The sequence below is a fragment of the Gymnodraco acuticeps genome, unplaced genomic scaffold (assembly GCF_902827175.1).
Source record: "Gymnodraco acuticeps unplaced genomic scaffold, fGymAcu1.1, whole genome shotgun sequence".
Classification (NCBI taxonomy): domain Eukaryota; kingdom Metazoa; phylum Chordata; class Actinopteri; order Perciformes; family Bathydraconidae; genus Gymnodraco; species Gymnodraco acuticeps.
The window spans coordinates 2,403,766-2,431,746 of record NW_022991091.1 but is presented as its reverse complement, the minus strand read 5'-3'; the positions used below and the strand labels follow the sequence as shown (position 1 = coordinate 2,431,746).

General features: G+C 39.5%; 3 protein-coding genes across 3 annotated transcripts in view; 2 read left to right on the top strand and 1 right to left on the bottom strand.

Moving 5' to 3' along the window:
* The window catches only part of dars1 (aspartyl-tRNA synthetase 1), a 32,607-nt gene extending 19,250 nt beyond the window's left edge, over nucleotides 1-13,357 (top strand). Inside the window, exons 9-18 of the mRNA XM_034236835.1 lie at nucleotides 756-815; nucleotides 4,079-4,190; nucleotides 7,034-7,168; nucleotides 8,591-8,738; nucleotides 9,911-10,057; nucleotides 10,371-10,413; nucleotides 11,312-11,392; nucleotides 11,949-12,060; nucleotides 12,219-12,291; nucleotides 12,809-13,357. Coding sequence (XP_034092726.1) covers nucleotides 756-815; nucleotides 4,079-4,190; nucleotides 7,034-7,168; nucleotides 8,591-8,738; nucleotides 9,911-10,057; nucleotides 10,371-10,413; nucleotides 11,312-11,392; nucleotides 11,949-12,060; nucleotides 12,219-12,291; nucleotides 12,809-12,878 — 981 coding nt within the window. The 3' untranslated portion in view covers nucleotides 12,879-13,357. The remainder of the gene's footprint in view (nucleotides 1-755; nucleotides 816-4,078; nucleotides 4,191-7,033; nucleotides 7,169-8,590; nucleotides 8,739-9,910; nucleotides 10,058-10,370; nucleotides 10,414-11,311; nucleotides 11,393-11,948; nucleotides 12,061-12,218; nucleotides 12,292-12,808) is intronic.
* A 66-nt stretch (nucleotides 13,358-13,423) lies between these two features.
* LOC117560080 (protein lifeguard 3-like) lies at nucleotides 13,424-18,762 on the bottom strand. Its single transcript, XM_034236837.1, has 11 exons — nucleotides 18,501-18,762; nucleotides 18,325-18,392; nucleotides 18,141-18,205; nucleotides 17,976-18,029; nucleotides 17,784-17,834; nucleotides 17,650-17,689; nucleotides 17,463-17,500; nucleotides 17,268-17,355; nucleotides 16,855-16,950; nucleotides 16,679-16,732; nucleotides 13,424-13,839 (listed from the first exon to the last, which is right to left on the bottom strand). Exons 1-11 carry the CDS (start codon nucleotides 18,760-18,762, stop codon nucleotides 13,690-13,692), a joined length of 966 nt encoding a protein of 321 aa, XP_034092728.1. The 3' UTR covers nucleotides 13,424-13,689.
* A 1,815-nt stretch (nucleotides 18,763-20,577) lies between these two features.
* On the top strand, nucleotides 20,578-26,323 carry pnkd (PNKD metallo-beta-lactamase domain containing). Its single transcript, XM_034236926.1, has 9 exons — nucleotides 20,578-20,741; nucleotides 21,798-21,913; nucleotides 22,181-22,293; nucleotides 22,721-22,779; nucleotides 22,872-22,964; nucleotides 23,341-23,504; nucleotides 24,877-24,963; nucleotides 25,136-25,251; nucleotides 26,080-26,323. The coding sequence occupies exons 1-9, from the start codon at nucleotides 20,584-20,586 to the stop codon at nucleotides 26,251-26,253; spliced, it is 1,080 nt and encodes a 359-aa protein (XP_034092817.1). The 5' UTR covers nucleotides 20,578-20,583; the 3' UTR covers nucleotides 26,254-26,323.
* The last annotated feature ends 1,658 nt before the right edge of the window (nucleotides 26,324-27,981 follow it).

The following is a 27,981-nucleotide window of genomic DNA, read 5'->3' as shown; positions in this document are numbered from 1 at the left end:
TGAGAACATCTATAAATTGCCCCCACTGTACCAGGGAGACAGCTGAGAGGTGTTGCATGTTTATCCAGTAAGCCCATCTCTGCAGCTGCAGCAGCATCCAGGTGCTTTCTGGGGGATTCAGCATGTCAGTCACACACTCGTAGCAGCACCTGCCCTCCCGAGAGACAGGAGCCTAACAGCCCTGCCTATCCAACTGTACGCCGTCTAACCTTCTGCCCCCTCTGCGTGGGGCTCTTTGGAGCAGGATGTGGCTACACAGGCTATTAGCTCAAACCCCAGCGGGTTCTGAGGAAGCCTGACATCCACGACCCTGGAAGCAGTGGTTCCTCCTGTGGTGAAACATTTATTCTTTCATTTGTTTTTTATTCTTTCCTTTTTATTGCCCTGTTGTCCCACATTGCAGATTTTTTTTTGTCAAAGTAATAGTTGTTGCAAGAAACAAAGCAAATTAATATTATTACTTGTTTGTTTAAGAATGGTCATTGTGCTGTGTTTTATTAGGAGAAATAACAAGCTGGTATTTGTTTTCTCCCAGGAATAATAATCTACGTTAGCTGATATATGAACTATTGTTTTTAAACAGAGACTGACTTTCATGTGACCTTGTATTGTCTTCCTTTTGAAATGTGTAAAGCCTCTAAAAATGTACACATGACTGGCCGCAAACACCAAGAACAGATCAGTTTCATTGTTGAATATTTCATAGTCTGTTTTTTTTTTTGGTTATCTGATCATGTTTTTCTGTTTGCCCTCAGGAAGGCAGAGCCACAGTCAACCAGGACACAAAGCTGGACAACAGGGTGATTGATCTCAGGGTAAGTTGCTACCTGAGCTGAGGAAAAAAACAAGTGAAAAAATCAGTGAGCTCGTGACACAGCCAGCACAGGATCTGTCTTGATAAGTCCAATCTCCCAAGTTCACATTTGATGCTTGTGTGTGTATCTGGGGAGATGAAAAAACCTGTTGGCTTAGATATTTGAGGCTATATCCGTTCAAGCAAGTCTTTTCAGGGCTAGTTATCAACATTTTCTTGCGAAATGAGTTGTTTAATTCATTTTAAATGTTCAAGTTCTATAATAACAAGGGGTTTCTTGTTTTATTGTTTGCATTTCAATGGTCTGCAAAGGCTTAAATCCCAAAGTTCCCTCCGGTGGGAGTTTCTCTCCCACAACCCCCTCCTTATGAAATGCCTCCATTGGACTCCTTTGTATACTTTCGCGCCATAGTGACATCACCATATGATACTCACTCTTCAAAAGGCTAATGCTCCAACGCATTGTACGTGATACGGGGCGGGACATCGTTAAGCGGTTGACCAATCACAACAGAGCCAGCCAGCGAACCAATCGGAGCAGACTGGGCTCTGGTTTCAGACAGAGGGTGAAAAGAGGTGCTGCACCACAGGCAGTATAAGAAAAATAAAGACCTTTTTGAACATTAAAGCATGGAAACATGTCACAGTAGAGGCACAACATACAAATATGAACCTGAAGATTAGCATAATGGACCACTTTAATGTAACTCTAACATTTAATCACATAGTAAACAAAAAAATGGTTTAATTAAAGGTGGGGTAGGTCATTTGAGAAACCAGCTCGAGTGCGCTAGAATTTGAAAATACACAGCCAGAAAAAATCTGCCGCTTCCTTACAGAGCCCCTCCTCCAACACACACGAACGCGCACATGACCAATGAGGGCACGAGATAAGTTTGTGCACAGATGGAAGGCTGACAGGCAGGTAGGCCATCCAGTTATTTTAGCCGGGCCGGCTCAGATGATTGGTCGTGCTTTTTACAGTACTACGGCTTCCACAGGTGACGTTTTTTCATGGATTTTTTGTCAAAGCACTTAAGATATTCATTGCTATCGGGATGTTAAGAGCATTCCATGGAATATAACAAAAAGTGTATCTCGAGCCGGTTTCTCAAACTTACCTACCCCACCTTTAACAATCAAAGGAGAAATATTAAGCATTTTTTATTTAAAAGTGAAGGCTGGCAACATTTTACGCTATTAAAAAAAAATGCAAATCAAACGGAGGTAGTCTGTGATTTAGCGGGCTGATGCTATCAGTCTCTAACAATGTGGGAGATGTACTAACCCTGTGCCAGCAGCAGCAGATACCTAGCCGTAAAGCATCTCATTGTCTTTGATCTGTGCCCCTCACATGTGTTGTGCGGCAGGCAGGAAGGCGCTCACACCACAGAGCCTCACAACAACACCTGTTTCTGTAGCACGGAGCTCTTTGAGCTGGTGGACGCAGGTCTGTCATCAGTTCTGTCATCAGTTCTGTCATCAGTTCTGCACTTTAGAGCGGGGTGAAGCTATAAAGTGGTTCCCACACTGAACACAGACACTCCAAAAGGGAACCATGTACCTCAACCAATAATCATTTAGTTTCTACAGAACTTCCCGTGTAACTTGACCATCCGTAACATAAAGTGTTTACTCGATATCACTGGAAATATTAGCTTGACATTTTATTTGTATTTTAAAGGTCAATTTGAGTTTTCTTCAGTTCAATATCAGAATGAGCTGTCTGACAGCACAGTTAAGCGGTGAAATTGTACTCAATATAGCTTACGCTTATACATTGTTTTGTATACGTAGGCCATTTGAAGGGGGGTTAAAATACAATTTACTCATGCGCCCGAAGTGTGAAAAATATTAATTCTTTAAAGCCCAAGTTGCTAGTTTTCTCATGTAAAAACAAATTCTCAAGATGTTCAGTTTGCTATCACTTTAGAGAAAGAAAAGTAGCTAATCCTTACAAGCTGTAACAAGTGAATACTTGACATTTTATAATAAAGTAAAACTTTAAACCTAAAGTAGGTGATTATTTTCTGTCAGCCTCTGATCGATTATTTGTTTCAGCTTGACCTATTGTTGTCACACTGGAAATGTTTTGCTACTGTGGAAAACTCATATATCAGTAAACAGCATTCAAACGACAGAATCCAATTATTGAACCTTTGTTGAAGAGGAAACATCAACTCTCCATGTTACTAAAAAGCAGAATAAAGGTGAACCCAGGAAAAAATTGAAACCCTCCTGTGGTGGATCATCCCGCAGGCGGGCATCAAACCAGCGCTGCGTGCCACATTGAGGTATGCGAGGTGCAGGTCTATATGTGGCCCCACACTCTTGGGACACCATCAGAAACAGTTTGAAAGTGTGCTAACCGCTACCCACCCACCCATCACCTTTACTCTGCAGACAGGCTGTAAACAGGAAGTGCTTTCTAATTTCTGAAAGTGGTCCTGCACATACTGGTTTTGATTTTCCCAGGTTTGACACGAGGCTAAAGGCACAAATGAGCAATATGAAATATGTGGTTAAAATGATAGTTTTGGTTCACAGCTCTTTAAAGTTTTTTTTTTTTTTTTCCAAACAGACAAATGTACCTCTTTCTCGTCTTCTTCTTTTTGTAACAAATTCAGATTTAGACTGAAAGAAAAGGAACAGCCAGACAGCCCTGAAGCAATGTCTACAGATGAATGAGCCTGCCACTATTTGGACATGATCACCTTTCCATTCTGCAAACTGTTATCCAAGAGAGGCAGCCACGAGTAATGGTGGGGGTAAAAAGAGTGAAACCTTTTAATTAACGCAGAACTGTGAATCTCGAAAGGGACCGAGATCTGTCTTCATGGAGATGTAAAATAACGGAAAGCAAGTAAAGCTCAACTGTAGAAAATGTTGAGGTCATTTGAGATGAGTCAGTTGATCGAATGGGACTGTTTCTGACATGCTCTGTGGCCTAACTGTTGCAGTTTTGGAGGGGGATTTGGGGCTTGGGTTTTTACAGTAATCTCCTAGTTTTAGTTTGAGCTGTGTTTGGACCCCGCCCTGGGTTTCAGCATTTACATTCATAATGATAGGTCTGCAGTACCTGGGGCTGTGGCTGGCTTTCATAAGCACGTTCTGCCCTTGCCAGCAAATAAATGCTTGCCCTTCATGTCGAGAGCAGATATTGGCAGTCTCATTGTTTAAAACATCTGTTATGATTGCATAATAAATCCAATAAATCAAGCTAAGTGTGGTAATCTCCCTGTGTGTGTGTGTTTCCTCCCAAAGACCACCACCAGCCAGGCCATCTTCCGCCTGCAGTCAGGAGTGTGCAAGCTCTTCAGAGACACCCTCACCAATAAGGGCTTTGTGGAGATCCAGACCCCTAAAATCATATCAGGTACAAACACACTCACCGTCACGTTGATCCTGCCCCAGGGGGAAGGGAACACTAAACATGAAATTAATCATATTTTTATTGCATGTTTGAGTAGAGGCACGCTTGTTTCCATATCACCACCCACAGGTGTCCCGTGAGTCATCGTGTGACAGTTGTAAAGTCGGTTTCCTGTATCTATTATTTTTCTTATCAAACTTTTGAAAAATAGTTTGAGTGAGTAACAAACAGTCATGCACATCTGTTTTGAAGCAAACAACTGACAGGGAGGTATAAGACATATTTGTTTTGTTTTGTTTTGTTTTGTTTAAGGCGAGACACGGCAGGCAAAAACATCGTTTTTCAAGTACTGGTCAATTTTGTGATTTTGTGCTATTTTGATTCCATAACATGTTTTCTTTCAGGCTTTTGGAAAGAAAACGTACAAAATACACATTTAAGTGTTTATTTTACTATAGTTTGTCTATTTGCGTCTGTAGATTTCTCCTAAATTCACCAAAAGTTAGCATTCTAACGTAACATAAAGTACCGCGACCGCTGTGTGCACCATGTCAACAGAGATATCGCTGGAAAGCTGTGTCTCTCCTGCACAATCTCATCGGATCCAAATATGGTCATTTCCTGAACATGAAATACCTTCACGGAGTGCGTCGATGCGCAAGCTGTCATCCAAAGAACAGGAGGGTTTAGCTAGCGCCTCACAGCAATCTTTAAAGGTCGTTTTCTCAAAATGAGTTTTTTCTCCTACTCTGAGTTCGAAATTTCAACTTCAGTAGCACGTACATACACCAAACCTTCCAGTTATATTCCTATCAATATTATGAAGGCTTTTACAGAAGGGTTTGTTCATATATCATTCATAGCCTGAATTATACAACATTGTATACCTAAAAACATGGCGAAAATGGATATTTTAGGGCTGTTGACAGTATTTTCTGATTTATGGAGTGATAAAAAGAGATATCCAATATCCCTTCTGTAAAAGCCTTAGATACTAATATGACTACAAAATGAAACAATAATTTTGAATCTGGCTATATCCAAAGTTCAGATTTCGATTCCTGAAATGTGTTAAAATATGTGCATATTTAATGAGATAATGAATAATTTGCATATTTAAACATGCTATTTCAGAAAACTTGTAATACAAAAGACAATTGCCTTATTTTAAGTAATTAACTGGAGACATTTCTAGCTGATACCTTTAAGCTAAAAAAATTACCCTATTCATCTGGGGTGTCTCGCCTTAAGACCTATCAGGATTTGAATCCATCCCAATGGGAATTGAGATGCATCGACCAACTCTCACATCAGCTCCTCCACTCGCACATTTCCACACCATGCCTTTCTAATTTGACAGGGGAGGCCTTTCATAAGCTTGCTCCCAAAAGACATTCTCCCCTTTTACTGAAAGAAGAAAAGTCAGAAAACAGAGATCTACGCACAGATATTCACAAGAAAGTTATTTTGAGTTTCCTTACACACTGTCCCTCTTACCCTGGTGTTGTTCCTCTACATCACATATGGGGGATGACATGTATACAGTTTACCTTGTGATTACACTTACGTTGGAATACATTTGATCTTAAAAGCCTAGAGAAAAAAGCTCCGTGTGGTGTTTTATAATATATAATACAAGCTTTATGTAAGTCAGCAGGATTTGTCTAAAATCATCTATTTACAGTTTGAACAAATAGATAAGTATATTGAATTTCTCCCAAGAAAATGTACACTTCTGTGCACTCCCACGTGCCTCTGGGATTTGAAATAGACTGTGGCGCAACCTAGGACAGTCTCACTTCCTCTTTTCTTTAAGAGCCAATGATAGCTTAGCCTGGCACGGCTAAATTCAAAAGTGGCGCTCTTTTATTTTGGCGGCACCAGTAGTGTAGTAGTAGTGTACACTGTGTGCTTTTTGTTAAAACCGCATCTTCCTGCCTGCACACACCCATGGTACACAGCGTGTGCTGTGTGAACCCACACCCTGCTATTGACGTGGGAATGAGAGAATATCAGATAGTACCCTCTGACGCATGTGCCAAATAAGGAACCACAGATGTGTTATGAAAGTCTGGCGTGCGTTAGGCCAGTATTTGTTTGTTTGTTTTGATAAATATACGAGGCAGCTGTTAATAGTTTTTTGACTTTTGTAAACACCCAAACAAGTGAAAGGTCTGTGGCATAGTCTCTGTTGCCCTGAAGTCAAAGGAATATTCTTATTGTTCAACAAAAAAACATTACAACCTAGTTTAATGGAGTTCCAACTGATACCTCTTTTGAAACGGAAATATGTTAGGATTGCCCCTGATTGCAAATTTGTCAGCCGATATCCATGTTTAGAATATTACTTTTTTCTGTCTTTTCTTTGTCTGTTATCCATTTCCATTTTTTGCCAGGGAAACAAAAACATATTTTTCCTTCAGCCTTTCATCACACAGCTTTTAAATTAGCACAAATTCAGTCAAACTAATTCATTAAACTACCTTGATAGAATATTATTTCACAAAACAATTAAAAAAGCAGTTTTTCTTTCATTTGTAATGATTATAAAACATATTATTGCATCATATTGCCATTCATTCATTTACATGTTAATAATATACAGACAATTTCTTAGTTTATGCATTTATAGATGTATGGTGAATAAAGATGAACAGAGACTATGTGCTGACTCTCCATCCCTCATGTGTATACCATCATTAGGGTGGCGTGTCTACATTTGCAAATGGAGAAATCTCAGTTTACTGCAAAGTGTGTGTGTGTGTGTCAAAAACAGTTGTATTTGAAGCATTTCGTGATGATAAAACCTCATCTCATATCTAAAAGTTGTGTCTGTCCACTTCTAGCTGCCAGCGAGGGCGGAGCCAATGTCTTCACTGTGTCTTACTTCAAGACCAGCGCCTACCTGGCCCAGTCCCCCCAGCTCTACAAGCAGATGTGCATCTGTGCTGACTTTGACAAGGTCTTCTGTGTGGGTCCAGGTGAGACTGTCCACTCCAACACATTCTCATTCACTGACTGCCAAATGAGCAGCAAGAGTGTCGTGAAAAAGAACGTGGACCCCATTAACTGGGATGACAGTTTGAAAATGGCTGCAAATGCATTTAGAGTGTTAAACTTTTACAGACCTCCCCCTGTTGCTTTCACCGGGGTCAAAGAGGCAGCAGAGTGTTGGTGACACAATGGACTTGTAAAATACTTTATGGCGCTGTTCTGAGTTTAGTAGACCCCTCAGTTCTTTAGGTAAGCTAACACTGCCACCATCGGATTGAATGTAACAAAATAACAAGCATACAACACATTCGATATGCAGTCTTCCTTTTTCATTTGCCTCACGCATGTTATTTTAAAGTAAAACACGTCTTGCCACCGAAATCAATGAAACATTGGAGAGAGGGCGGTCATTTAGTATTCTGCAGAGCAGGCCGAGGTCTGCTTCTCTGAAGCTCTGCAGAGAAATCAAAGGGCTTAAGGTCATCACTGCTTCTAAGGAAACTCTTTACTTACCACTGTTGCCTTAGATACGGACCCTCCAATTCATCTAAGAACTGGGACTCAAAATCCCAGTGGCCAGAAGTACTGTTGCCATATGTAGTTTAGAGTTGTTTCAGCAAATGCTTGCCATATAACTATGTAGGTGATAGACTCTGTGGGCATACATATGCATGTACAGATCTATAAATCCGTACATATGCAGGTTTTTTCAAAATGTAATTGTGTGCAATTGCACATACCTGATTTCCACATTGAAGCAACTTTAATTGCCTGCTTGCATGCATGTGTAAAGACCCGTCAATTTAAAAGAGCAGAAAGAAAGAAAAGCTTCACATCAGTAAAACCCTCCAACACTTCACAGCTCCGGCTGATTGCTTATAGCACTTATTATTTCATAATGATCACAAAAGTACCTGCCATCAGTGATGATTTAGACTCTAGAGTTCATAGCATAGATATAACAGTGGTTCACAATCCAGGATAGAATGAAAGGAACAATAAAGGAGAAGGACTTACAGTAGCTAAATGTCTGGTTTATGATTCATTTCAAACCTTTATTTATCCAGGTGTATCCCATTGAGATCATTCATCTCTTTTTCAAGGGAGACCTGCTCAAGTAGGTTCCAAACATAAAACAACAGAACAACAAAAAGGACATCATACAGCATCATTACAGGGATAGGATCACTAGTATTTTATTGTTGCCTTTACTGGTGATATAATAGTATTCAAACACATTGACCTAATTGTGTGACATCATGGGAATAGTGTGTCCAGATGGTTACCCTGGTGACCTTTTTAGTGTTCTTTTGGATTGTGACCTGGTCAGGGGTATATCTTTTTGCATCCTGCCACTTTTCCTCCATTCCCCCTGTTAAGACATTTATATGAATTTGGCATCCGTTCAGTTTTCAGGGCAGAGGACTCCAACACCCACCGTCACTTGACCGAGTTTGTGGGTCTGGATATCGAGATGGCCTTCAGCTATCATTACCACGAGGTCATCGACTCCATCACTGACACCATGGTGCAGATCTTCAAGGGCCTGAGGGACAAGTAAGATCTGGATTCATTCAGTGGAGCTCAAACTAACAACATTTTTGATTTTGACTTAACACATTTTCAGGATATTTGTTTTACTCAGACTGAGGTGACGGTAGAACCAGAAACAATTACATCCCAGAGTGCTTTTAGGATTGTTTTCCTACTCCAAACATGAGTCGACAGAATCAATTCCTGAAATGAAAATGCAGTTGGTGGGGAAGAGTCCAAATATTGTAGGGTAGAACTATTTCAGCTGTAGAATCCATCTTTAAAAGTTTTCACCCACTTCTGCCCATGTGGCTTTACTGCCACCTAGTGGAGAGACTCAGTGCAGCACATGTAAAGAGCTGTTCAACTAAAATACAAGGCAAAGCCCTGATGAAGAACAGACTGGATGTCTCACCATGTACGCTGCCATACAGGCTGCCTAAATGAGGGATTTATAAACTTATTCTGCATTTAGTTTCAGTTTAATCATCAAATCTATTTTTTACTAGTATTCTGTAGCCATGCTGTATTGTTGAATGTCTCTCCTGTTAGCAGTCAGCATGAATTCTTGAGAATATTGTTAATTGAGAAAAGTAGAAGGGACTTTACATTGGACAGTTCGAGGAACAATTGAGTTTCTTTTCCACTTTGGATCTGGTTTTGTTCCAGAAATAGGTGATATTTGGTTCCGTAATGATACCAGCCTCCTTTTATAGTGTAAATGTCACTCTCCGTCTGTTGTTCCAAAAACAATCTCTGTTCCTCTTTCTCAGGGCGCTTTGACATTTTAGCTGTTGTTACCCTGACTTCTCGCTTTTCCTCCTTGACGTAATAATAATTCTAAATGCAAAATCTGTTAGTTGTGTCTCATGCTGCTTTGAAAAACATTGATGATGCTTTTGCCATTCAGCCTAATATTTTAGCACCTTTGTTTTGTCACTTGTGATTGAGTTACAAGCATTGCTCCTTTTTTCTACCTCCACAAGTTTTGCTCTGTTTATAGCAAGAGAGAATGTAGAATATGCTTTAGAAAAATATAAAAAGCCTCTCCCTTATATTATCCTCTGTAAGTAAGTGTGGGCTGTGACCTTGTTAAGTGAACCACCAACAGCAACTTGTCCGGCATTTGGCTGTGTGTGGGCAGGAATTCTGAACCCTGGTTAGTAGATTTGAATGTGTGTGTCTCTCCGCATCAGCTTCCAGACGGAGATCCTGACGGTGAACAAGCAGTACCCCAGCGAGCCTTTCAAATTCCTGGAGCCAACTCTGAGGCTGGAGTACACCGAGGCCCTGGCCATGCTGCACCAGGCCGGGGTGGAGATGGGCGACGAGGAAGACCTCAGGTCAGAATCCATCACACAACTCTGCTGCCAAATCCCACTCATTCTGTCAGATGACTTCATTCGACAATAGCAGAAATACATTTGGAGTTTAAACAGAGGAAAGGGGACATCAGACCAAAAACTTGATTTTAACATTCAAGCCTTTCTTTGATCACGGCTGTTTTTTACACACGGTTCATTTAAAAATGTTTCTATTGACACAGCTTAAAACCACTAAGAAAAGTTATTTTATGATATTTACCGAGTTGCTGGTAAACAACGTGACAAAATAATATAAAGTTAGATTTTTCAAATGTCTTTCTGTTTTCTGCAGTACACCCAATGAAAAGCTGCTTGGACGTCTTGTCAAGGAAAAGGTTGGTTGAAATGTGTTTCATTAATACATATGGGTGTTTCATTAGGGGTTGGACATTGACTGAAGGGTGGGAAAAAACGTATCTGGATCTCTGTGGGTGGATTTCAAATATAAAAAAGTTTGATGGGCTGCAGGATTATAATCAGCACCTGTCTGCTGCTTTAATCACAGTGCTCGACATAGCACGGTGATGTAATTATCAAGTTAGCACTTAAGAGAGAAGTTACAATAGGTACAACATAAAGGGGTCTTTATAATCACTGCTCTTGATAAAAAAGACTGAGTAATGTTGGCCGATTTTATAAAACGTACACAAGGGACATCCTTAAAACATGTATCCTGTAGTGTGGAGGCCGGTGTCTAAGATGTGTCTATAGCTCATTATGTCATGTTAAAGGTCCCCTAGTAGACTGTTTTTCATCAATATATTATAGGTCTCAAATATATACAAAACATGTCTCTGAAGTGTTTGGCTCCAAATACCAAACAGATCATGCATTGTAGCATCCCATAATCCCCTCTGTTTCAGCCCTGTTTCAAAAGTGTCTGTTACTTTAGATGAAAATAAGGAGCCAATCCCCACGCCCCGCTGAGAGAGATTTGGTTAAAAAGAACACAATGGTGCTCTAGGAGGAGATTCAGGTGATAAGGGGGGGAGACAAAAAGTGAGCAAATCTTTTTTCCTGAAACTTTCAGAATGTCTTTACACAGAGGGGACACATGCTTATGTATAAAAGACATGAAGAAGTGGATTTTGCATAATAGGTGACCTTTAAATTATACAAGGAGAGAAGAGACATAGTCTTAATTTAGAGACTATATCTCTAAATGTATCTATTCAGAAAGTCTTGATACAAACATCTGTTGACTGTTGTTATTTTACATATGTTCTTCCTCAGTATGATACTGACTTCTATGTGCTGGATAAATACCCCCTGGCTGTGAGACCCTTCTACACCATGCCTGATCCCAACAACGCTGTAAGTCTCTCACTTACTCATACAGCACACACACTTATTGGCTGCATAGTAAGACATCTACAGGAACAAGTGCTATGTCAATCTTTTCAAACAAGTTTTGTGTTTGACCTGAAGTTAAACTCCCATTATGTCCAGAGAGCAGCTTTCGACTCGCTACAGATTCTTCAACCGTCTGTTCTCAGCTGGATGTAAAAAGGCTGATATGCAACGCACAGGATTTAGCTGAACAAGTAAAGCTCCCTGCAGTGAGGTCATGACAAATGTAAAACATGCTAGCAGAGCCACAAAAAATGCACTGCTATTTTCTACTTATATTGTTGATACCTATATGGAAAAATAAACATATTAGTGCCATTTTTTTCAACCAGTTTTTTTGGACGTGTTCAGCCATTTTGAGCTGTTTGTGGAAATGTGCACCACTGTGTTCCTGTGTTGATCCAGACTCTTCTTTCAACTTTTTGAAATCTTTATGTTTAGCTGTCTCTGTGTTCGTCCCTTCTTTATTTGAACAGATTGTTGACCTCATGGGTGATTATTCTTTTATGTTTTTGTCCAGAAATACTCCAACTCCTACGACATGTTCATGAGGGGAGAGGAGATCCTGTCTGGAGCTCAGAGGGTCCACGACGCTCAGCTGCTGACTGAGAGGGCCATGCATCACCAGATCGGTAAGAGAGGCTCTGATAAAGAGGCATCAAGTGACCTGCATATGAGTTCTGTCTCCCTCTAGTGGTCACCAGATCGAATTACAAATGTGTTGAATGGATCGTTTGAGAAGAGTTCAATCCATGTCCTTCAGCATCCTGTTTCTTTTTTAATACTATAGATCTGGAGAAGATCAAGTCTTACATCGACTCCTTCCGTTATGGAGCCCCCCCCACATGGAGGCGGAGGCATTGGTAAGGATTATCTGTTCAAGCAAACACACTGGAGACAAAACTAGAATATATTGTATTCCTAGTAATAAGTGAACAATCAAACAAATGACAAGTAAATGGTTAAAAGATTACTTGATTTACCTAACATTTAAGAATATTTTAATTGAAATAAATACAATTAACCATTAGAATATTAAAATGATGTTGAGAAAGATAATAAAAAGTGTAATGTATACAGCACACAACATTTCTAATGATCAATCCTGTTAAAGGTGACACCTTAGATGATTGGATGTGCGTATATTTGTTATAATGTATCTTTTATCAATTTCCCATCAATAATATTCTATGAATTAATGCTTATTTATTCAGTCTAACATATACACATTTTTAATTAAAATGTTTCGTATGATCTGTGAATTTGACATCTCTTGACTTAAAAGGTAAAATAATTAAAAAATAAACTGGATGTTAAAATGGCTCCAGTTAGGTTTTCTTTATAAAATAAAGGTTTTAATTGAGCTGTCATGTCTTCCAGGCCTGGAGAGAGTGTGCATGCTGTACCTCGGCCTCCACAACATTCGTCAGACCTCCATGTTCCCACGTGACCCTAAACGCCTCACACCCTGAAGACTCAACCACAAAGAAGATGCTGGTGATGGGAAACAATACTAATACAATACCACAATACATATAGAGGGAGAGAATAGGAGCAAGTGCCACCCTATGACTCTAATGTGCCACTTTGACTAACCAATAAGATGGGAGAATTATGCATTTGCAACAGAGGCATGTACTTTATTGATAGGTGTACAGGGCTGTCTTACAACAACAAATAACATACAAAAGAGAAAAAGGAGTTGGCTGGAACTTCCTGTAGAGCTGCATACACTTAATTCATCTTTGAATCAACTCAGTGTTTGTCTTTTTCTATGTTAAAAACACGTTAACACAGAAGAGTCCCTCCTACTACCAGCACAGACTAAGGACTAATGATTGTGGTCTCAGCAGTGTTCCTGTAACTACAGGTGTTTTGTATGTCATAAGAGAACTGAACACAAAATAATAATAAAAACTTCAACAAATACATGGTTCTCAGTTTTTCCATTTTCTCTCATGCTACATGATGCACGCATGATCTAAAAATACCATTTGAAAATGGTAAATGACAAAATCTTAGAAGAAAAAATCTTAGAAAACAACCATTATGCTTGATTATCCTCATTCACAGCACCAACTTCAAAGTGCTTTAGTGTTACAGACGTAAAAAAATATGTTATATGAAGTTAAATTCAAAGTTTGGAAATTCACCGTATTAAGCTGGTAGTAAAACATTCTTACTGACGCGCTAGCATTATGACAAACGTCAAAAAACAATATACTGTAAGTCCAAACTGGGTGTGCTCTGACCACGTGGGCTCATTCAGTGGCGGCTCCCCCGACTTGAAGGACGAAGAGGAAGATGTGAACAATGTCAATGTAGAGAGAGAGCGCTCCAAAGATGTACTCCTCTGGGTTGATGGCCAACTCACGGTTTCCAACGAGCAGCTGGGTGTTGTATACCAAAAACTACAACAGAGGGAGAGAAGTAAAAAAGCAGAATTAGAAATATGTGTTAATCTGTTGATGAGAGCAGGATGGTATTATACACAGATGATGTACTTTTTCATTTTTTATTAATCTCACGCATTAAGTGGAATCACATATCATTTGTAGATATTGTAACTGTTACAATAATTGCTTGGGCACACTGTCTGTTTAACACTAGTGAAAGACATATATCTGAACAAAGCTGGCCAGACATTTGACAATTTCTTCCATATCTGAATGAATATGAATGTTTTGTGACACTGGCATTTCCTTGGGTACCACTACTAGACTAGAGTTTCCATCTATGCACAAAGATATGGACTCAGAACAGTCTCATAATGCACACATGCACACAGAAGGATTCAAACTTGTATTTCCGGATCCACACTTGTGTTTTTCAATGCACACACAAATGTGTTCCGTTTCATATACATGTAAATAAAATCCAAATACAGAAAAAAGTTTTACATATGTATTTTTGATCCTCACATATTTGTTTTCCATTTAAATCCCCTGAACCTGCAAACACAAACCGCTTTCTGTGCACGGATCGCTGTGCATTCGTGTGTGGTTTTTTTTAGACTCCCCTGACGGTCAGCCGATTCGTACTTGTAATTGTTTCTATCTATAGCCAATCAGATGTCTCCTTCATTCTAAGCCAATCACATGAGCGCGCCCCCACGAGGGTATGATTTATTGCGTTCATTACACTTCATATACGCATTTTGCGCTGTCCGGTCAGCTCGCTAAACAGAGGGCGGAGCATCAGGTGATCATGCAGAGCTGCGTGTCTCCGTCAGACTCAGCAGCTGATCTGATCTATCTCTCGCGTCCGGTTATAATACTTAACTCGCGTTTGTTACCTTTTTACTAACGGTATCTTGGCACCGAAACCGTAGTTTCGGTTACACACCGGTGGTGTCTGACTTGGCTCGTTGTCAGCGGGTAACCAGCTGCCCAGACATTTCGAGGGGGAAAAGGATGCAAACGGGGCGTTCGGGTGCCGTGGGAAGAACCTCCGTTTATTCACGTTCTTCAGGCTAATCAGTTACATTGACACTGTATTGTATAGGCCTACATACAGACTAGTTACTTTAACTCTTCATAACTCCGCACTTCACCTTGGCCATCAAATTTTACACACACACACACACCACAAAACCCACAACCCCTTGTGGCTGCTACCCTTAAAGTGACGGGCCAAGCCTGAAACACGTTTATGTCCATATCGATCAGATCCAGCTCTCCTGATCGGCCTTTATAGAGAGCACCGATCAAACTATTAAGAGTGAATATCGGCCGATAATGACCGGCGGGGCTCCCCCCCGTTGACAGTTCACTGTCTAGCACTGGCTTCGTAGTGCACTGATCGATTAGGCTAAGCTAACCTGTAGCTGCTCCCTCCACACTCACAACAACTTCATACAGACATAAATAAAGCAGCTATTCGCCACACAGGAAACACACATTTAAAACGGTTTTGCCTGCCGTTTTTGTGTACACAAGCATTCATCAATGGTTCGGGAAGTGGCGCTGTACCTTAATAATATAAAGGCTTGTATTTGCGTGCATTTCCTGTTCGGAAAGTGGCGCTGTACTGAGAGTGGAGGTGTCCTGAGATTAGCGCCTGCAGGCAGGCTCCATGGACCTGTCAGCTCCGGACTGCGCAAAATGCGTACATGAAGCGCTACGTCGTCAACGCAAGAAATCTACCCTCGTGGGGGCGCGCTCATGTGATTGGCTTAGAATTGAGGAGACATCTGATTGACTATAGATAGAAAAAATTACAAGTACGAATCGGCTGAGCGTCAGGGGAGTCTAAAAAAAACCCACACACGAATGCACAGCGATCCGTGCACAGAAAGCGGTTTGTGTTTGCAGGTTCAAAGGTTTTTAACGGAAAGCAAATATGTGAGGATCAAAAATACATATGTAAAAAAATGTCAGTATTTGGATTTTATTTACATGTATATGAAACGGAACACATTTGTGTGTGCATTGAAAAACACAAGTGTGGATCCGGAAATACAAGTTTGAATCCTTTTGCGGATCATGAAATACAAGTGTGAATCCTTCTGTGTGCATGTGTGTATTATGAGACTGTTCTGAGCCCATACAAGATGCCTCAAGTTTACATCTAGGCCTACATTAGTGGCTTTGAGCAAAGTGCTAAAACGGGCTAATATTTACCATCTTAGCAAAGACATACCTAATGTTGCTGATATACAAAGTAAACCTGAGGCCATGGTAATGCCAATATTTTTGAAAGTTAGTATTGAATAAATACAAATTATGAAATGATGGTGGTAGGAGTAAAATACCACTAGGGCCCTTTAGATACATCCATGTATTTTTGTGCCAATCATCAACTGTATTTTGAAATATTTGACCTACTACAGGAAAGGTGGGAGGGAATTAAATGTTTTTTTGGGATACACCCCTGGAACCATGAATGTCTCTACACAATTTGACACCAGCGGATCCAATAGTCATCAAGCTATTCTATTTTGGACTAAAGTGAGTGGTAGAAGTAGCTTCTGACAGCCATCCCACCAGTGCCTCAAACTTGGCTAGAGATATTTAAAGATCTAGAAGTAAAATGACAATGAAATTCACTGATCATGTTTAATTAAATGTTGATAAATGTTACTAATGGCCTTGTTTTCTTACACAAAAACCAAGACAAACCTGATGGATTAAGGCTCTAGAAATCCAATTTTCAGCTGGTTGATAGGTCTCACTTGTAATGATGTGTTGACAACAATAGATACAAGACTCAAAAACACTCTCCTACAAATTCATGTGAGAGTAAACTCACCAGAGTGTAAATGACGGCTCCAATTGCAGCATAGAGCATATGCAACCACGGAACCTGTTGAGTGACATAAGAAAGGCCTGTGAATGTGAAATCAGTCGCAGAGTAACACCCTGAGCTGATATTCCTCACACTGAGAAACCCAGAGTAGAGAGAATACATTTGACCAGAGTCCTCACATATTGGAAAGACAGGACAACGCCGGTAACAATCCCAATGATCATGAGCACAACGGACGCAATGCAGAGAAGTCCCCCGCAGGAGGTGAAGTCCACCTGTGAGGAGAAACGGGATGAAAGTAAAGGTAATAGGCTTCAAGCCACATGAAAGAGCAGTCAGAATCGTTTGAAAGAATTGTTATTCGGTAGATATGTCATGTTCCAGGCAAAACATGTAATTCATTCATCTGCAGTTGCATCAGACAGAGAAGTTGGATTCACATCTTATCCTGAAATGTTATAAATATTTAAAGGAACCCAGTGCCCCATTGTAACGCGAGACAAAGGAGTTCTTTTACACTGACAACAAAGACATCCTCTGACAGACACGGGCTACTGAGCTACAGAGAGGCGCAGTTCACATCTACATCTACCTTGGTTTGGAAGCAGAAGATTGTGACAGCGATGCAAACTATTGCTGTTATTCCCATGGCCAGAAACACTGCCTTTGTTTCATAATAGCTGTAAAAGACACATAGCGATCAAAACATAAAATATCAGGGTGAAATCATCAAATATGTACTGTTTATATTGCAGTTTATTGCTTGAACTGGAGTGAAAAAACAAACCTCGAAATTGTTCCAGACATGTAAGACAAGGCCAGAGTCTGCAACATAAAACATGAATGAAAATGTTTTGTTTTTTCTATCTTACTGCCTTTCTTTGTTTGGTTTTTATTCTTCCAGTTATATTATGGTTTTTAGTTTATCCATATCGATCTACTAGCTCATACACACTCTAACAAAGAATACTTACAAATACCCCCAGCAGCACAAGATTCCATGGGAAACGCCTCCTGAACAACAATGGTGTCAAATATGAATAACACATGACATTATCAGTAGTAAAATGATTTTCTCACTGGATCAGTAATGTCAGGACATGCTTACCTCGGTCCTTTGCAGCAGACAAGAATGCAGTAAACCATAAAATATACCACACTATGGAGGAAAAAAAACACTATTAATGTGATTGTATTTAACAGCATGCCATGGAAGTACAGTGATGTTTATGTAAAGGTTTAAATCTAATTGGACTGAAAATGGTGATGTTTTTTGTTTTCTTCCTAGAGTGTAGCTCACAAAGATGCCCAGTAGATGCCAGGATATCTGATGACAAACAGCCTCACTGGTTTACTATGACAGCAAAGACATAGGGATTACTCAGAGTGAAATGCTCCTCATCAACATCAGATACATTAAGCTTTGGAATATATTATACTGCATACAATGAACAGGGACACTTACACAAATGTAAAGACAGCGACAACTGAAAAGGTGACGGCAAGCTGTGCTGTTAAAATCAAGTAAACCTGCCCACAAACACAAAACCAAGCAGTTCTGTTGAGCACACAAGAACACATTTCAGTGGCGTAAGCCTACATGACATCATTGGCACAGAAACACTTGATAAACAAATATATATATTTACCTTTCTAATGAAGGAATGCCGAACAGCTGTGCTTTCCCACTGCGAGCTCATAAAGTCATCCATGTCTCCTGCAGAATTGGGATAGTTAAATTATCATTTATACTTATTAAATGTGGAAGTTATCTAAATATAATGCATGGTTTCATCAACAACGTCTTGTAACATATCCACAGAACCTTGGTCTGATGCATGCACTCCGGCAGACAGAGTCGGTATTGTGGTGGGCCTCCGAGATGGAGAGTAGCCAGGGGCTGCCCACGTCCCGGCCTGCGGGTAGACGCCTTCCTGGCCCCAGTAGCCTGGAGGGCCGGGGCTGGGGCTGTAAGATGGAGGTGGTGGAAGAGGGGAGCCATCTTGCTGCTGATTGGGGTAGTTTCCATACTTAGGTTGGTGAACTGCATCCTCGTAAGGTGGAGGATCATCAGTTTTAGAAGTCATGATCTTACCCTGTTGAGAGAATAAGTGTTGATGAGCAGAATTATACATGTCATCAACAGATGGCATATTGACAATAGAATGGTGTACAGTTCTGTTATTATGCTACTGTGTTTATTGTATCTTTGTCATTCTGGCACAACAATTTCCTTCAGGATAAATAAAGTCTTATCTTATCTTATCTTAATATACAAGGTAAGCCATAACATCTAACTTGCTACTCATATCTGTTCATACTGTTAAACAGTTATTAAATGAAATGTTATCAACTCTTATACTTTCATTGTTATAATAGCTCAATCAAATAATGTGCACAAAAACTACAACACAACCAACAAAGGTGAACTTTTTTGTTTTATTTATGTGCTGGACCAACTCTGCATGTGAACAAATAAATACACCATATAAAACAACCTATTGGTGGTTAACAAATTATATGAGGACAATGATGGAAATAAAAACATGCATCAATCAAAACTATAAAAGAAAGAAATTGTACTCACCTGTTGGCTTTAGCCTGAGATGGGATCAGTGGTGCCTTCGTCCTTTCTCTCTTGGGGTATGCAGTCTTAAGCTTCACCACGGGAGGATGGCATCCCTGTAATAGGATACGTTCACTGAAACTTACACTGATGTGTTTTAGAAAGCATGGGCACTCCGGTTGCTCAGGTTCCTACTCAAAATAATAAAAATACAACTGAAAAACCAACACCACAGACTGTCCTACACACAACTAGGTAAAACATCTCCTAACAATGAGTTCATTTTTACCATGTTAAGCATTCTTCCTGAGGATTTTTTTGTACAAAATCATATTCACATCTTAGTTGACCCAATTGTTGACTGTATTGTCGGACTTAGAGCTGTAGCCTATAAAGTTAACCAATGTCATAGCAGGAATGTTAAGTGTTGCTATATTATTTAGAAGTCTACTGAAACAGGCTTGATTCCATATTGACGTCATACTATGAATTCATTATTTAATTAAGGTGGAATTTTGTTGTAGCATAGATGTATCATTCTGTATAGATTAGTCACTTTAACGCAGGGCTAATATTAAAACAAACATGTTTTTTGTGGAGGTGGGGTTAATTTTGGAACAGGGTTAATTAAGCTCAAAATAATTTCTAAAAATGAATGTGTCATAGAGAGAAACAACAACACATTTTTTTGGGGGGGGAAAGGAAAAACATTAGAAGTACACAGTGCATATTTTGGAAGCCAATTTCCACCATTTACTATCTCATTATTATAATTTAATTATCTAATCATTATTACTGCTATCTGATGGTTGTTTTTGCTCTAATGAAATAGTGAGTCTTTTTTAAGAACGCTTCTCATTATCTTATGATGCAAAGTCATCATTTTGAGACAGTTACTCAGAATTAATTTGACTATTTTTCCCCTTTTGGTGGCAAAAATTAACTTCCATAGACCATAGATTCCATGGATGTGAGATATAAAATAAAAATAAACATGGTTTACAATTGCAACAGTATTGATTTATTTTCTTAATTATTCTTTAACATGGCTTTCAGAGTCTTCAAATAAAAAAATAGAAAAAGGGACAGGTGCATACAGAAGCCAATAATAAACAAAGCAGAACTTCACAAGACATTAAAGGAATTAAATAAATTAAAGTATTTACAACAAAAGGCTAGGGCTTTTTACATACATTTATTTTTTATTAATTTAAGGTCTTTAAGACAAATTAAAATAATTCATTATGAAAACGATATCGCTGTATTGTATTTGTTTTATTTATCTCCTCGCTTCCGGGGTGTGCGTGTCCCATGAAACGTCATTACGTTCCGCTTAGGGGCTATGGCGCTTCCTGACTGGATGGTAACGCTGGTTGCCACCGCATCCTTCTTCTGTTTCTTATGTTTATGTGTTCGCCACAGACGCAAAGTACAAGTGCATTGGAGAAAAGTATTCAGCAACATAATGGCCCGCACAGAGAAGCCGTTGTTCCGAATCGCGTGAGTATATTATGACCTTCTTAATATAAACATGTTTAGTTTTCATTGCAGTGATTCTCGCTAGCGTAGCTGAGCAACATCTTGTCATTCTTATTCAGAGGCCGACCCACCGGACTGTATTCAATTATTCTCCACATTTAAGCCACTTTGCCAGTCGTCAAAAGTTCTACCCCTGACAGTCTGGTCGAAGCATTTCCTTAAACGACATCAGTAACTGTTTTATTCGGCGTACATACAAACAGAAAAGTTATATCTGCAAGATCAGATTCTTCTGCATGATCTACTACTATCTTGTGCTGCTTTGATAGAACACACTCTGATATGTTTTGGTATTTTATCCTATGGTTTTACTGGTGTAGCTAGTTAGCGCTTTGGCCATACTACATTTGCAGTGGTGGAATGTAATGAAGTATATTTACTCAAGTATTGTGCTTGAGTACCATTTTGATATAGTTGGGCTTTACTTGAGTATTCCAATTGTATGCTACTTTATTATTATTCTACTCCACTACATTTCGAAAGCCAATAATGTACTTTTTACTACACTACATTTATTTGACAGCTTAAGTTACTAGTTGGTACATACTACATTGGTTTAAATAAATCAACTAATAACTAAACATATATATATAAGTTAGGGTATTCAAAAGCAGTATACCATGTATTTCGAATTAGCTCTACATTTACGATTTGTTATAAACACATTAATGCATCAATGATCTGAATCTCTAATGTAATGTTATGATTCTGAAATGGGCCACTAGGCATAACGTGTACTAGGCATTTTGGTACTTGAGCATATTTTGAGGCCAATATACTTTTGTACTGTTACTTAAGTCATATTTTTGAATTACTGTTTTTTGAGTAGTTTTACAATTAAGTATTGCTACTTTTCTTAAGTAAAACATCTGAGTACTTTTAGCACCATTGTACATTTGTAGATGTTTCACTTGGGTACGTGTGACCTCCTTGTCATTTAGAAAGATGATAACTTCATGTTGTGGTTAGGTTAGCATTATTAATGCTTGCCACTTAAACCTGTGCACTATTTCCCAGGTACACACTCTACACTAAGACCAGACTTGGCTACTTGTACTACAAGAGGCAAATGAGGAAAGCCAGAGAACAGTACCCTGCTGGACACTCCACATCTCAGCCAATGGAGTTCAATGGTAAGCAGTAGTCTGGATTTACAGGTTACTTTTTGTACACAGTGTTGCTCTTACTCCTTCATTTTTGTAAGACGGTTGTTTGTTCAAACCAAACACAGTGCATGTGGTGTACAGTATACAAGCATATTGTGTTATTGTCAGTGCAAATGTGCTATCATTTAATTACATACCATTAACATTAATAGTCTATTTTGATCATTCTAAATAAATAAGGTTTAATATTGACCCAAATACTTAATTTTGTTATCCTGATTTGTCTGCCCGCAGGTATTAAAATTATTCCCATTCCGGTGCTCTCTGACAACTACAGCTACCTTGTGATCGACACAGCCTCCAGTGTTGCAGTCGTTGTAGACCCTGCAGACCCTCAAAAAGTGCAGGTGAATGCCTCTACTGTCAGATGTGTGCATTGTGTTTATGTAACACTTCAAAGACTCTTTTGTCTGTAAGGTGCTTTTATATCCATGAAACTATGCAGATCCTCTGCAATTACACCTTCATGTTTGCTTTACACACTGCCGAAGACAGTTATAATATTTTCTAGATCTCCTTGAAATAAATGATTGCTTTCAAATTCAGTTAAATGATGTAGGTTTACCACACCTCTGAAGTGCTGCCAAGGGTGAGATATCAACGTTATTGCATTCTCAGAAGCATCCATTACAATCCCACGAGCAAAATTGCCATTGCTGTACTGTGTCAATAGACTGAAGTATTTTGCAGCTCAAAAGGCTTTTGAATACAGTGTTCCTGAGGTTATCTTTAATATGGTAATTGACGGTTGTGACAGCATTTGTAATCTTTCAGGCAGTTCTTGAGGAAGAGGGAGTGACTCTCGAAGCAATACTCTGCACACACAAGCATTGGTGAGTTTTTGTATAAAAACACGAGGAGCAATGCGCAATATTTGAATGTGTCCACAATACTGGCAAACGTCGGCTTTCTGTTCTATTGACAGGGATCACAGTGGGGGAAACAAAGGGTTGAAAAGGATTCACAGCTCATGCAGAGTATACGGAAACACCGCTGATAACATTCCTGGCCTCACGCAGTAAGTCACCGCTCACACGGCTTTGCACAGAATCATCCTGTCCCCTCTGTTAGCAATGGAAGCAGCTGACTGCACGGTGCATTATCATTGTATGATGAACTGTTCCGTATAAACTGCTGAAGTATGTGGCTACCCTAAGCTCAACATCGTCCAAACCACTGGATTCAAGTGTATTTCCCCCAGTGATGATGTCCAATTCCCCTACATAAACCATAACAGAATGTATATGCTAATTAAGACAACTTCACTCAAATGTTGAAAAGGATAAAAGAATGATGCAATGCCATTTTTGTCAGTAAACTAAAACCTGACTGGTTGGTGGAGGCAAACAACTGCAAGGTAGTCATTTCCAGTGTTTGTTTGTTTGTTTTCCCAGCCCTCTCTCACACAAGGATTCAGTAACAGTGGGCCGTCTGCACTTTAAAGCCCTCTTCACTCCGGGACACACAGTGGGTCACATGATCTACCTCCTGGACGGCCAGACGGTCGACGCCCCATCCAGCCTCTTCTCCGGTGACCTGGTGTTCCTCTCCGGATGTGGTGAGTAACAGAAGGGGGGATCCATCATAAAGATAATCATACAGCAGTGAAAAAACGAGTTTATGTGAATCACATGACACACAGTAAAAGAGAACCTCTGTGGGGTGTATGTTTGCTGTAGAGTCCTTCTACACATAATGTGACTCTTTGTACCACTTAATGGGGCCACAAGGTCATAGTGAATTGTTTTTTTGCTAATGCTAAGCTAAATAATGTGCTGGATACAGTCAGATATGCATTATGGTCCTCATGCAGAAATCTACCCGTGAAAAAGTAGACTTGAATATGTAATTATTTCTCCTGATTGTTTTTTTATATAGAATGATATTTTAAGAACCACAAACCATCCTGTGAAACAGGCATTCAGGAGTGTGGGAGGGTAAAGGTAGAGTACTTATGAGCAGTCTATTCTGTACTGGATTATCTCTATGTTAGAATCCAACATGTGCAGTGTGCAGATACCTAGCGGCTTATCTAAATGTAAGACCTCAAGAATGGTAGTTTTGTACAGCTCCTATATGTCTTGTACGGGGAATGCATTTTGAATTCATAGCGCTGGCTCATATGCCTCCTTTGGATGCTTATACACACACGAAAATACAAACACACACAGGGCACTAATGTCCAATGCATATCACTGTCATTCTTTCTCTACACTGCTATTACATGCAAGTAGTGAAACCATGCACGTTAATTTTTGCTTTCAAATGTAACAGGGCCTTGACAATGCCATGTCTTGTTATTAATTCATTTGTTATTACCTATATTGTTTTACACACCCATCCCCTGGAGTTAAAGATAATGTAAATACATGTGATCCGCAGGTCTGAACTATAATAATGGGTGGTGTTGTTTTGTTTCATTATGCAATATCAGCATCTTGTGTACTCTTTGGAGTACTGCAGGGCAAAGTTACAATTACTAACCAGCAACCAGCTATTAAACACAGCTTGATTTAAAAAAAATTGCAATTTATTTTACGTAAATATATTTTTATTTTATATTGATGCCCCTTAATGTGGGAATTTGTGATATGATATTTATGTTTGATTATGTAGGTATCTTTCTATATTTAAACTTGTATTCCTTTGGATTGTGAGAATCAGCATTTCGATATCCCTGTCTGTATCTAACACACAGAAGATTGTCAATAATGTTGACTTTGACTGACTTCACTTTCCATTTCCAGTATGGATTAACAACCTTCATGACCTCGGAAAATGTTTTTTTCTCTCCACTATTTGAACAATTTTAAGTATTTTAATTTTAAAGTGCAGTCTTCTAACATTCAGATAGTTTACCTTCTAAGGCTTGATTAAACACATAACCTGTTAAGTTAAGATTAGTAACAACAACCTGTTCTTGTTTTCAGGGAGAACGTTCGAAGGTAGTTCCACAACAATGCTGTCATCTCTGGACACAGTCGCCTCCTTAAGTGATGAAACTTTATTATGGCCTGGTAGGAACATTTTGTGATGTAGATGTGGTTTAAATGTGTTGCTCTGGCTTCATTTCTGTACCTCCATAGTCATTTTTTATAAAGTCCCATAAAGGGCTTTTGGGAGGCTCGAAACGTTTAAGTGTCGTTGTGCATGTAAACTTTATTTCTGTGTCCCATGGCTTTTCCTCAGGTCATGAATATGCTGAGGACAACCTCCTGTTTGCTGCTGAGGTCGAGCCTCGTAACGCTGCCAGGGAAAACAAATCTCAGTGGGTGCTGCTGCAGCGTGCCCAGAAGCTGTGCACGGTGAGAATGATCTATGGCCTGTGTTATGCCTCCATAGCACGCCATCCCAGAGAGGATTCAGCACCTGGAAAGAAAGCTTTATCACCTGCTTTCACAGCGCTGTTCTCCCGGGCTCTCACACTCAAGTCTCATCTGCAGCAGAGCAAAGGTTCACTGTTGAGTGAAGTGCCTATCCAGAATTTAGATGAGTTTTTATCTGCCATCTATACAGCATGGCACTAGAGGCAGTTTCACACATCGGTAATAAAAGGGCTTTTCTGCGGCAGAAATTTTGACTTGTCACAGCAGGAAAAGCAAAGGTGTTACTAATAACATCAACAATGGTTCTGTTATTTCGAGTGTCCTAGTAAGCTGTGACAGTGAGAAAGCATGCACAACAACAGCCGTCATTAAGTTAATAATTACATCTGTGCTTTCACCCACAAGTGACATGTTAACAAATTAGCAACTTTAGCTCTTCTTGCTCCTTGACTGCTTATTTTGCAGAAGACGAATGAGAGCTTTACATTAGGGAAGATAATAGCAAATTCCTAGTAAAACATTAACTCCTTGTTTCCCTGCTTTTTAACTTTGGTTAGTTAGAGTTGTATTATAAGGATTGGCAATCATTGTGGAGTATTCTCAATTAAATGCATAAAAGGGGAAAGTTAAAATGTGATTTATTATTGACTAAAAGGCAGAGATACAGAAATGCAATGCAGTGGTGGTTTTAGTTGGCAGGAACCACTTGGTACACAATCCTGTTCTGTGAATGAATGACATACGAGTCATTGAGACTACATTCATTTTGAGGAGGGTTTCTTTTTTTAACACGCGCTTTATTTCCAGTGTCCCTCCACTATCGGAGAAGAAAAGCAGTACAATCCTTTCCTGCGGAGCCAATCTGAAGAGCTCCATGTGGCCCTGGGCGTCCAGCAGCTCCAGAACGAGGACTGGACCCAGTTCAGGGCCCGGGTGCTGGAGGAGCTGCGGAAACGCAAAGACCTCTTCAACAGGAGATAGTACTGGAAACACTAAGCAGCTAAACACCTGGACTGGACAGTGGTACCATGTGAAGCTAAGGTACTGAATTGAAAAGGCTAAGTCTGTTCAGAATTTTTTTTTTTTCTACATTTAAGGGGCATTACTGTAAGTAATTTAGTTGACCTTTTATCAACCTAAATCATACCACTAAGAACCTTTTCATTACTACATGATACTTTTCAATAAGCCCATCACCTCTCCACGTACTGTATTTTATGCTAATTTTGTGTTTATAGACAGAAAAGTTCTGTTTCTTTAATATAAAGATCTTAATAGTAATGTAAGTGTGCATGCGTAACTTTAAGTTATGTGAGGTACAAGCAGATTTCTGATTTGTGTGTGTAAAACAGGTCTGCATACTACATGAGTTAGGTACTGTATTTTAAATGCATAGTCTGGGTTACTTTAAGGGCAAATAGAATATTGTTTTGAATATACACTGAACAAAAATATAAACGCAACACTTTTGTTTTTGCTCCCATTTTTCATGAGATGAACTCAAAGATCTAAAACATTTTCTATAAACACAAAATAACCATTTCTCTCAAATATTGTTCACAAATCTGAAAAAATCTGTGATAGTGAGCACTTCTCCTTTGCCGAGATAATCCATCCCACCTCACAGGTGTGGCATATCAAGATGCTGATTAGACAGCATGATTATTGCACAGGTGTGCCTTAGGCTGGCCACAATAAAAGGCCACTCTGAAACGTGCATTTTTGCTTTATTGCGGGGGTCTGGGGGGGTCCGAAAACCAGTCAGTATCTGGTGGTAGGGGTAGGGTTAGGGTTAGGGTAATGTTGTGAATCGAGTGGCCTGTGTTCGTCGTCCATAACATACGCCTGCCCATACCATAAACCCACCACCACCATGGGCCACTTAATTCACAACATTACCCTAACCCTAACCCTACCCCTCACACCAGATACTGACTGGTTTTCGGACCCCCCCGACCCCCCCAATAAAACAAAAATGCACGTTTCAGAGTGGCCTTTTATTGTGGCCAGCCTAAGGCACGCCTGTGCAATAATCATGCTGTCTAATCAGCATCTTGATATGCCACACCTGTGAGGTGGGATGGATTATCTCGGCCAAGGAGAAGTGCTCACTATCACAGATTTTTTTTTCAGATTTGTGAACAATATTTGAGAGAAATGGTTATTTTGTGTATATAGAAAATGTTTTAGATCTTTGAGTTCATCTCATGAAAAATGGGAGCAAAAACAAAAGTGTTGCGTTTATATTTTTGTTCAGTGTACATCCTACACATACAGTGTTGCAGGAGGGTAACTTTTCCATGGATGTTGTAATTTTTGTAATTGAGTGTTTGTGAATATTTAATTTTGGTACGGTTCATTTATCAAATTACAAACACTCTTTGCTGTTTACTGTCATTTTGTAATAGAACATTGTAGGGTAAAAGGTCTGTACACTAGCCTTTCATGTGAATTTTTGTTTGCTGCATGAAGAGCCATTTTTAAAAGTTAACTCAAAACTTCAAAGTGGTGTTGCTGACACTAATTATTTACAATGCACGTGATTATACTGCTTTTTTTTTTTTTTTTAATTGCTCGTTCATTTTTGGCCAACACTTATAAGATGTAGAACACATGTTTCCCACTTTTGCTGAACCAATTGTTCCACATTTGGAATTGTATTTTTCAAGTGTTCATAGTTGCACAGCGTGAGCGAGATCAGCAATAAAT

What these genes read in the sequence shown, in the direction of transcription:
- LOC117560080 (XM_034236837.1), bottom strand. Translation starts at nt 18,762, where the DNA reads ATGACTTCTAAAACTGATGATCCTCCACCTTACGAGGATGCAGTTCAC. An exon ending in GTCGCTGTCTTTACATTTGT is followed by an intron (nt 18,030 to 18,140) that starts GTAAGTGTCCCT and finishes TTGCTGTCATAG; the next exon opens with TAAACCAGTGAGGCTGTTTG. An exon ending in GTCTGCTGCAAAGGACCGAG is followed by an intron (nt 17,690 to 17,783) that starts GTAAGCATGTCC and finishes ATTGTTGTTCAG; the next exon opens with GAGGCGTTTCCCATGGAATC.
- pnkd (XM_034236926.1), top strand. Translation starts at nt 20,584, where the DNA reads ATGGCGCTTCCTGACTGGATGGTAACGCTGGTTGCCACCGCATCCTTC. An exon ending in CTCTGCACACACAAGCATTG is followed by an intron (nt 22,780 to 22,871) that starts GTGAGTTTTTGT and finishes TTCTATTGACAG; the next exon opens with GGATCACAGTGGGGGAAACA. An exon ending in GGTGTTCCTCTCCGGATGTG is followed by an intron (nt 23,505 to 24,876) that starts GTGAGTAACAGA and finishes TCTTGTTTTCAG; the next exon opens with GGAGAACGTTCGAAGGTAGT.